We start from the raw sequence: 11035 nt of genomic DNA, 5'->3' as shown, positions 1-11035 counted from the left end.
ATTGCGTTAACACATATTGTTCTTCTCTCTTCTGTCACAACCCCTGTTTAATTTACGAAGTATCGTTGTTATCTTATTTCTTTTCAATTTCTCTCTATTTCTCTCTCTCTCTCTCTCTCTCTCTCTCTCTCTCTCTCTCTCTCTCTCTCTCTCTCTCTCTCTCTCTCTCTCTCTCTCTGTCTGTCTCTCTCTTTGCTTGAGAGAATCTTTTTTATTTTTTGATTATTTTTAAAATGATAATGAAGGTTTACAACTAACAATTCGAATTAACGAGACATTGTTCAGTAACATTAAGCTATTTAATTGCTTCAGAAACTAAGCTTTATTCGAGAGCACGCAGTTGGAAGATCGTTAACCAGAAATTTGCTCGAAATAATATCTTGCTCGGAGGAAGAGAAGGAGAAAGAGAGTGAGAGAAAGAGAGAGAGAGAGAAGAGAAAATTGTATAGTCAATTTAATTTAAATAAGATCGAGATATGAAACAATAGTTTTAACGTATTTCATTTCTTTTCTTTTTTTTTGCTGATTAAATTCTTTACCAATATTTTCGCTTCGTTTCGTTTCATCGTTAATCGTTTACGTTGAATGCATTAAAATTTACCTGCGTAGTTCAAGGCTAAATGATCATCTCTCGACGATAATGATCAAGTTTACACGTTACTGTTATTATCCTGGATAATTATTTTCATCTTGCAATTAGTGGAAAACAGGAAAAACCAACAAGTCCTCGATAAGTATCGTTTCGTGTCGAGAAACTCGTTAATAACAACAGTTACATACACATTTCTCTCGTTCGCTTTAATAACATTCGTGGGAAAACGTAGAAGGAAAGAAAAAAAGAAAAAAAAGTATCTCGAGTATTAAAATTTCAGCTCTCCTACTCTGTTAAAAGATACATTATGTAAACAGAACAAACGAATTAATGAGAAGAAGAATAAATAGCAAGTGATACGTAATTAATTATGAAACGTAATAAAATATTGTATTATAATGAGAAGGAAGAAAATAATAAAAGAAAGCGTAGTAAATAATTAAAAAAAAATTTTCAACGAGAGAGGAAAAGAGAATCGTATAGATGAATGAGCGGTCACGTGACTAATGTAATCACGTGACGCCTTTGTCATTCGTTACGTGACGCCCTCTAACGCGTGACATCGAACGTCAATATACTCAGTCGGTCACGAGCTGTGAAAGAGAGCGCTTAGATCGCTCGAATATCGGCGTAACGTTGAGAAAAGGAAAGGAAGATTTCGCGCGTGCGCTTTTACCTGCTAAAGGAAGGTGCGCGAATAGTAAATACACGACGACGTGTATTTCAGCACAGTAACTCGACATCGTGGTGCGCTTTTGTAGCCAAAAACGCGCAGTCGCGCGTCAATCCTACTGGGTGGGAGGCGATCAGCTGTGAAGGGGACATACACGAGGACATCGAGATGTTCGTCCTGCAGAAGTCTATATTGTAAGTAATTAACATTAAATTCACACATATATACGTAAATTTAAGAAATAATCCTTTTTCGAAGTTTTCTCTTATCTTGTTTTCCTCATTTTTTGTCAATGCACGTTTTGCGAATCTTTCATAACGAATGAAAAAAGCGGAGTGGTTCTACGAAAATAAAGCAGCTGTCGAAAGGGCAACGGTTTCAAATGGCAATGTCGGTTGGTTAATATAAATCGCTTGTATTTTAATACGACGATCAGAACACGTGTTAGTATTTAATGTATCATAGTGATTTAATGAATATATCAGTAAGTTCGAATATGAATGGTTAATAGAAGATACATAATTTGACCGGTAGACATCGACATCGTCGACATCATCGTCGTGTTAACCTCGCTTCTGCCGCAATGCGGTGCTGAAAATAGGAGCACGCTCGCTTGGAGCATCCGCCGATCGATACCAGGCCGGGTTTAGGATTCCTTTTGTCGATATACACAGTGCCAAAGCTTCTCTTCTGTAAAGAGTAATTTCCATAAGAATGTCCTCTATTTCTTTTCTTTTTCTCTCTATCTATCTATTTCTCTCTCTCTTTCTTTCTCTCTCTCTCTCTCCTTCTCTCTCTCTCTGTTTCTCTCTTTCTCTTTCTCTCTCTCTCTCTTTTTTCATGATTTCATGTTTTTTAAAAGACCTTACGTTAGAGAATATTTATTTTTTGAAAATTTTTTTTTATCCTTTCTTTCTTTTCTTCTTTTTTTCTGCCTGCTTCACGTTGTCTTTTTGTTTTTGTTTCTTTCGACCGTATTTTCAGCTCGATAATTTTTCAGAAGGTCAAACACCTCGACGTCTCCTTATTTCTTTTATTTCTTTCATCTCTTTCCTGTCGGACGACAATACAGACATATATACGTACACATAACATACAAAGATCGCATGAGAATAAAAAGAGCATGCTGACAATGAGACGAATAAAAGATTGTCAGACTTTTTTTCAAAGAAACTCGATAGATAATTGTAATTATGGTTATATTTTTTTAAAAGGTGAACGAGTTGGTGAATTTAATCGTTTTTTACTTCATAAGAAATAAACGTGTATTTGTTTATCTTAATTATGTTTTTAATCTTTCTTTAAAAAACATAAGAGATAGATAGATAGCTAGAAGATAGAGATAGATAGATAGATAGATAGAGAGAGAGAGAGAGAGAGAGAGAGAGAGAGAGAGAGTAAAAAATAATTTTTATTCGTAACAATTCTACTTATTGATTAGAAGAAAGATTTTTATCTTTAACTCGTATTCTTATCTAAGATCTCCATAAATAATGTTAACGTTGTATTCGTGTCCTCGTTGCATGAGAGCTAATGGCGAAGTATAATCGACCTATATAGAAATATTCCAATCGGTTTTACCTAGTTGTTAGCTTAAAGTAGATAGGGTAATGTCTGATAAAACTTTAACACACCCGTACGTTCTTCATCAGTCTATTCTTTTTTTCCTTAATTTATAAATAGAATATTTTGATTATTGCAATCAAGGAAAGAAAGAGAGAGAGAGAGAGAGAGAGAGAGAGAGAGAGAGAGAGAGAGAGAGAGAGAGAGGAAAAGATGAATTTTTTTCATATTTTTCCTTTTTATTTTATCCTCGATTGAATTTCACAAAAACTTCAGGAAACGATCGATCGATCGATCGATCGAACTAATCGGCGAACAGATGGTCGATAATTTTTTCAAAGATACGAAGTGAAGCTTATTGTTCTAAGATAGATTTACATCTGTTAGATTATTTTCGTATTACCTAAAATAGATAATTTCATGACAAAACGAGGCTAGACATACATCATATATTTCTTTTTTATTTTCAATTAACGTTAATTCATTTTTCATATATATGTGTGCGTGTCTATATATGTATTTATATGTTATATTTTCTCGTATTAATTAAAATATCTAACCTAACGTTAGTGGTTTCCTATTTACATCTTTATCAGTAAATATATACGATTACTATATCACTTTATTTCTGCTGACTGCTAAAATAAAGTCAAAGCTTGCGAAATATCGTATTTTAAAGAATGTGATACTTAAAGTTTCATGTCGCATATTATTCTCAATGGAAAATAACGAATAGAGAATGAAGGTTCTTTTTTTTCCAATACGTAGTATCGAACAATCATTTTCTATATTTATACAGGCTGTGCGTTAACAATTGTCGTCTATAGAATCAAGACAAAGGTATTGTTTTTTGAAACAATAAGAAACGTTGTGTAGTAGGAACGTTTTATAAGTGTAATTAATGATACAGTTTAATTTATAATATGCCTTATACCGTCATTCCATTCGAAACATTCTTACCGAATGGATGTGAATAAATTGATATAATTATTTTCTCTTTCTCTCTCTCTCTTTCTCTCTCCCTTTTTCCCTTTCTCTCTCTCTCTCTCTCTCTCTCTCTCTCTCTCTCTCTCTCTCTTTCTCTCTTTCTCTCTTTCTTTCTTTCAATCAGTGATGTGATTTTTTCTTAAAATATTAAAAAAAAAATATATATATATATATATATAGAAAAAGAAAAAAGTAAAACTATTGAAGCATTTTATTCAAGTTAAAACTACAATGAATTGGATTATACATTGGAGAAAATTGATCGAAGGACGTTTCAATCTGTAAGTCGAATAATACAACGAGTATCAATGTTACACAATAAATTTTATCACCTTTTATCTGACTCTCGTAGAATCAGTTTTAACTCGATTACGCTCGATTCTTGGATAATTTCTTATATTTATTTATTCACTTATTTATTTACATATTATATATATAAATATATATTATTTATATTAGTTATATGATAAGATTAGAGTTTATTTGAATATATTATTTATGTTGATAATATGATAAGTTTAGAATTTCAATTTCTTCTGTCATTTTTAAGTACATATCTACACACACACACACACACATATACATACATACATGTGTAAATAGGAAAATGATTAGTACGAAAACGTGAAAAGCATTATATGTTATGACATAACATTTAATTGCAAAATTAAATCGCATAAATTCAATCTCGATTGAATTCGATCGGTATTACACTACTAATCGTGATCATTTAAATTCAATGAGGAAATCGTAATGAGCAAGGTCGTTATTGCAGGAAGGGTGACGCCAAGTTTCGTAATACGAACATTTTAAAGTGAGATTATACACAGATATACATACACACACACATATACGATCGTGACATAATAATAAAGTATAAGAAAGTCGTTTGAAAAGATTCGTAACCGATGGAAATTTAACGAAAACGATTGAAATACTTCGGAACGAGAGACCTTTCGTTCGAAAGAAATTTGTTTTTTTCGCTTCGTGTAGTTTTCGCGATGTCGTGTTAGAAAAAGAATAGTTATGTAAGCATATTTAACATCGCTCGGTTCCGTAAAATCTGGCCATATGCCACAGAGGAATAATAATAATAGACTATCTCTGATCTCGTGCGAAAAAAAGCTTTTACGACATGTGATAGACATATTATAAAAAAAAAAATCTAACAATAAATATTTTTTTTTCTCTTCTTTCGTTTCTTCGATAAAAATTGATATTCTGTTTATGTCGTAGATCTTCTTCTCTGTTTTTTGTTTTTCTTTTTATTTTATTTTTTTTCGTTTTAATCTTTCTGGACGGATGATACAATGTGATTACTCGACATTTTCATCGATCGAAAGGACCTCTTTCCATTGTCATTAGTCATCGCTATACTCATTCGATACATCATACTTCTCGATATGTTCCATTAATGAAGCTATTAAGTGACGACATTATATGACGACTTTATCCATAACGTTATCGTATCGCTCGATAGAACGAAAAGATTAGTCATCATAACGATAAAACATCACACATACACCCATACTTACATATATACATGCATATGTGTTATAGATTCTGATAAATTGTATTATAGAACGTTGAATTATATTGAAAATGTCAAAAGTTACATGTCGAGACAATTTAATCGATAAATTCACCTTTCAATTCACCTTTCATTCACCTTAAATTCACCTTTCATTCAAGTTTAATGTCTTTTTCTTAAAAATAGATATAAAGGTCATCTAAATGCAATATTATTCAGTAAACTTTACTTTTCAGTTAGTAAACAAGTAAAAGCAAATAGTTTGGCATCATTCCTATCAATGAATAATAACGCGTCAAAGTAGATACAAAAAATACTTAAGACACATTTCTCTAACAAAGTAAATTTCATATTGCGTACGTATGTTTTCTTTTTATTATATTTTTTTTTTTCTAAACAAATCGAAGACACGTAGATCTTTGTTTTTTGCTTCATGAATTATTACGTCATAAGCGAATGACCGATAGAACTGACATAATCTCGAAATAAAAACTTCAAGGTCGATACGAAGATAGATAGAAAATTTACTTCGTCTGGAATGTCAACGTCTAATGTATAAACTTTATCGTTTTCTTTCGAAGTTTATTTCGATAAACTTTGCGAGTATCGAAAATAATTACTTTTAAATGAGGGTGTATTTTTCTTGTAAAAAAATGTTAAAAGAAAGATTTTGCAATTAACAAATTGTATCTTCGTCTACGTTTGTATAATTTTTCTTTCTTTTTTTCTTTTTTCTAAAATCTAAACACATATATATATATATATATCATTTTCATTAACCGATTATTCTTAATGATCATTATATAAACATTCGATGATCACTCAGTAACGAAATTTCGGACGATGGTCCCAGTTACATTGGCAAGATGCCAAGGAGGTCACTAATACCATCATGCCTTGTTGATTAACACTATCGTTTTAGAAATAAATATTCAGAGAACACGTGAAATGAATTTAACACGTGAATTTCGTACAATTCGTATAATCATCATCGTTATCGTCAATTATGTTTTCCGCTTACCGTTAAATTTCATTTGTTTTATGAACACGAGTTATGAATCATCAAGCTGTTGCTGGACATTAACATGATATTTTGACGTCACAAATGGAAAACGTTTCTTCCCACGCTGTAATTTTTTAGCAACTTGCAATTACGTAATAACATGTTATATGTTCAAACGTGATAATCGATGCTTCCAAGCTCTAACTTCAGATATCAACTCTTTGATAATTTTTATTGTTTTTTTTTCTTTTTTACTTATTTTTTTCTTTTCTTTTTCTTTTCTCTCTTTTTTTTTTTTTTTATAGATCGGCCTGCGGCAGAAATTGTGGAGGATCATGGGCGCGAGTGTTACCACCTACACATCCTGCAGCAAAGGACACCAGACAGAGGGATATTCACGAAGTTTCTGGAGATGTTGTTCCTATAAACATGGTCAAGGGTATTGGACATCTCAGAGATCCTCGTCTTAATAAGGTATAACTTCCTTAAAAAAAAAAAAAAAAAAAAAAAAAAAAAATAAAGAATCGTAGAATTTATAAATGATAGGTACTAATACCTCTGTCTACTTGATAAGATTCCTTCGTGATAATTAAGACAATCTTTATACTTTATTATTTATATTTTATAATTATATTATAGAGTAATCTTTCCGTCTGTTTCTAAATCTTCCTTAAGTCTCATAAAAAGAATCGAAAAATCAATATACAAAACAATTACTCTATTATTTTTATTTAATAGAAAATAAGTCGCACGTAGATAATGAAATATAAAAAAAGAAAAGAAAAGAATAGAAAGAAAAATAGAGAAAACCACATCATAAAACTTCTCTTGTCAATATTTCAAACGTGTTTTATAACTCTACTTACAATAAAAGAGTGCTTATTTAAGTTTCTATTGAAGATGACATGAGTAATTGTCCTAAGCCACAAATATGCGGTAGAGAGAACTATTTATGATCGATAAGGATTACGCAGAAGTTGTAAATTTGATTTCATTGTGTATGTCATCGAATAGGGCTTGGCTTTTACATTGAAGGAGAGAATATCCTTGGGAATTCATGGTCTCCAACCACCACGATTTAAGACGCAAGAGGAACAATTGGCATTATGCAAGGCTTCGGTCATGAAATATACCGAAGATTTGAATCGTTACCTTTACCTTGTCGAATTGCAGGTTAGATAGATGTAACTAATTAAATTTTACAAAAGGAAAAATGAAGAAGAAAGAAAAAGAATAATAATATATAAATAATTTCGACAGGAAAGAAACGAAAGATTATTCTTTCGTTTGTTAAGTGAAAACATCGAACAAATGATGCCGATCGTTTATACTCCAACTGTTGGATTAGCATGTCAGAAATTTGGTGTGATTTATCGTCGACCACGCGGATTATTCATAACTATATACGACAAAGGTCATATTTATGAGATTCTGAACAATTGGTTAGTATATATAAATTATGTATTATAAACTAAACAACGAGATTAGTGACGCTGATAATAAAGTACTTGGAATGAAATTTGTAATAACTTTAACAGGCCCGAACAAGCAGTCCGTGCAATTTGCGTTACCGATGGTGAGAGAATCTTAGGTCTGGGTGATCTTGGAGCATGCGGAATGGGTATTCCAGTTGGAAAATTGGCTCTTTATACAGCTTTAGCTGGTATAAAGCCTCATCAATGCTTACCAATTACTATAGACGTAGGTACCAATAACGAACAACTCCGTGACGATCCTCATTACATTGGTTTGAACAAACCAAGAAGTCGAGGTGCTGAATACGACGAATTGATCGACGAATTTATGGCCGCATGCGTTCAAAAATATGGACAGAATGTTCTCATTCAAGTAATTCACACACACACATATATTTATATATATTTTTTGATACATCTAATTTCTCATTTGATCTAATAATATCGATCATTTCAGTTTGAAGACTTTGGAAATCATAACGCTTTTCGTTTTCTCGACAAATATCGTGACAAGTATTGTACATTTAACGACGACATTCAAGGAACAGCTGCAGTAGCAGTTGCAGGTATACTTGCATCGAAAAGAATAACGAAGAAGAAAATGTCCGACAACAAGTTCGTTTTTCTTGGTGCTGGTGAGGTAAGCAAAGATCTTATTTTTTAAAAGAAAAGAAAAAAAAACGAAAAAAAAGAAGTAAACAAATATTTGAAATTTAATTTATCTCGATTTAATCTAAACAAAATAGGCAGCAATAGGAATAGCAGATCTTTGTGTGAAAGCTATGGAAGCTGATGGTTGTACCGAAAGTCAAGCTAGAAATAATATCTGGATGATGGACATAGATGGATTGTTGGTAAAAGATAGACCGGAAGGTAATCTCGAGGGTCATAAAATTTGGTACGCCAAAGATTACAAGGTCACCAAATCTTTGATCGACATTGTACGTGAAATAAAGCCAACTGTGCTGATTGGTAAGTGACCCTTTGCTCGTCAAACATGTGCCGATTTCTTTCTAAAGTGGAATCATTCAAACAGGAGCCTCGGCAGCGGCCGGAGCGTTTACTCCTGAAGTTTTAAAAGAAATGGCGAAGAACAACGAAAGGCCATTGATCTTTGCATTGAGCAATCCGACCAGTAAAGCCGAGTGTACTGCTCAACAGGCTTATGACTATACTGATGTAAGTTAAACAATCGATCGTCCACAGAAAATATACATATTTTTATTATTTATAGGGTAGATGCGTATTCTCCTCTGGTTCACCCTTCGGCGAAGTGAATCACAAAGGAAAGATTTACAAACCTGGTCAGGGTAACAACGCTTATATCTTCCCTGGAATCGCATTAGGTGTAATAGCAACCGGTGTGCACCATATCACTGAGGATTTATTCCTGATTTCTGCTCAGACTATTGCCGATCATGTAACTGATGAGGATCTTGAGATGGGTAGTCTATATCCACCCTTAAGCACTATCCGAGAGTGTTCGATCGATATTGCCGTTAAAATAGCTAATTATGCTTATGCAAGGAGTGAGTAATTATCGTCGAATTTACTTAATCATTCGATATGGTTTATAAGCGATTAATATTCTGCGATTGATACGTTTCCTTATAATTATATTCCGAACTATTCAATAATATTCATTAAGAAGTATCATTAATCGTTCGAATTTCAACAGGTGGCTTGGCTAGTGAATATCCCGAGCCAAAGGATAAACGACAATTCATTGTCAGTAAGATGTATGATGCCAATTATGATAGTCCACTGCCAAATCTATATGATTGGCCAGTTGATTACGCCAGTCCTCGTGTCCTGCCAGACAAGTAAGTAATGTGAAACACCTTTCTAAGGTGTTAAATTAATTTGATTAAATTGAATTCCTTCGAAAGCACGTATCGTAAAGATCCATAAAATTCGAAAGAGAAGAAACAAACGTTTAGTTTTATTATATAAAGCTGTAGGAACAAAAGAGAATGATTATTTAAATCCTAATTATTAGTAATAATCAAGCAAGAACATTACTGATGTGACGCGAAAAAGTGTCTGGTAGGATTAGTCAAGAATGAAAGTGTAGTTTAGATTATTAGGACGTAAAGTGCACGTACGTAGCTTGTTATAACGTTTCGATGCATTTCTATATTTTTCTTTTTTTTTCTTTTCTTTTCTTTTCTTTTCTTTTCTTTTCTTCTTCTACTCTTTTCTTTTCCTTTCATTTTCTTTCTTTTCAATTTCTGTAGATTATATCGATGAAGAATGTTGTTGTATTAATATGTATCGTATTAACCAATCTAATAATTGCTAAGATGCTTAAAGAATGCAAGATAACAAGGAAAAGAGAAGAGTACAAAATAGCTTGTGGTTGTAGCTCGATTTTTAAAGCTTTTGTAAGCTTATCATACTCGTTGCAACGAAGAAAGTATAATTTATATTTGATAATAGACGAAACGTTGTGGCTTTCCTTTTTTATTCTCTTTCTTGTTTTTCTTTTTTTCCATTTCTTATCTCTTTTTTTAAGGATACTTTCTTACTGCTACGAGTATTTCTTAAATCTAATTTTTATCTTAGCACAGTTATCTTTAGCAGCACAGATTTCTATCATATTCGTTCTTTCGAAATCAATATTTTTTTGCAATTTTTTGTTTGGTTTTTGTTTCTTTTTTTTTCTTTTTTCCATTTTCTCTTTCCATCTCATCTCCTAAATCACGAATCACTCAACGAAATTCATTCGTTCGTTGTTATTAACTACGATACAAGCCGCTGAAGCTTTGATTAATTTTTTTCAGAGACACTATAGAAATCCGCCACGATTTAAAACATCTGTAGCGGATTTCACCGGATGTGGATATTTGAAGGGTATCATAAAACACTTTAAGATTTACAATAGAAAAAGTACTGGGTCATGGTAAAAAGAGAGAGAAAGAGAAAGAGAGAGAGAGAGAGAGAGAGAGAGAGAGAGAGAGAGAGAGAGAGAGAGAGAGAGAGAGAGAGAGAGAGAGAGAGAAAGAAAGATTAATTTGCCGATTTTTTTTTTTTTAACAGTGCATTATTTGTTACAACATGTTTCTAATCATCAAAAACGTTTTTCGTTGTGTGATTATATGGTAATGTGTGTGCTTCTTACATTGATGTAACTTGCATAAATGAGTGTGAGTGAGATTGAGAAAATGAGAGAGAGAGAGAGAGAGAGAGAGAGAGAGAGAGAGAGAGAGAG

The 11035-nt window shown here is 32.4% G+C and overlaps 1 protein-coding gene across 4 annotated transcripts in view; it reads left to right on the top strand.

Moving 5' to 3' along the window:
• The first annotated feature begins 1196 nt into the window (after window positions 1-1196).
• Window positions 1197-11035, top strand: part of LOC122633819 (NADP-dependent malic enzyme) — a 12187-nt gene continuing 2348 nt past the window's right edge. Inside the window, exons 1-12 of one of the 4 annotated variants that reach the window (XM_043822210.1) lie at window positions 1493-1659; window positions 4036-4096; window positions 6655-6823; window positions 7364-7522; window positions 7610-7791; window positions 7888-8197; window positions 8282-8464; window positions 8571-8796; window positions 8861-9003; window positions 9059-9353; window positions 9503-9647; window positions 10608-10677. In XM_043822210.1, coding sequence (XP_043678145.1) covers window positions 1587-1659; window positions 4036-4096; window positions 6655-6823; window positions 7364-7522; window positions 7610-7791; window positions 7888-8197; window positions 8282-8464; window positions 8571-8796; window positions 8861-9003; window positions 9059-9353; window positions 9503-9647; window positions 10608-10647 — 1986 coding nt within the window. In that variant the 5' untranslated portion in view covers window positions 1493-1586 and the 3' untranslated portion in view covers window positions 10648-10677. Of the gene's footprint in view, window positions 1460-1492; window positions 1660-4035; window positions 4097-6654; window positions 6824-7363; window positions 7523-7609; window positions 7792-7887; window positions 8198-8281; window positions 8465-8570; window positions 8797-8860; window positions 9004-9058; window positions 9354-9502; window positions 9648-10607; window positions 10816-11035 lie in introns of those variants that run through there. The other 3 variants (XM_043822209.1, XM_043822212.1, XM_043822211.1) reach the window with 3 other exon arrangements.

This window comes from Vespula pensylvanica, chromosome 13 (genome assembly GCF_014466175.1).
Source record: "Vespula pensylvanica isolate Volc-1 chromosome 13, ASM1446617v1, whole genome shotgun sequence".
NCBI lineage: Eukaryota > Metazoa > Arthropoda > Insecta > Hymenoptera > Vespidae > Vespula > Vespula pensylvanica.
This window is presented reverse-complemented; position numbering and strand designations above follow the sequence as displayed.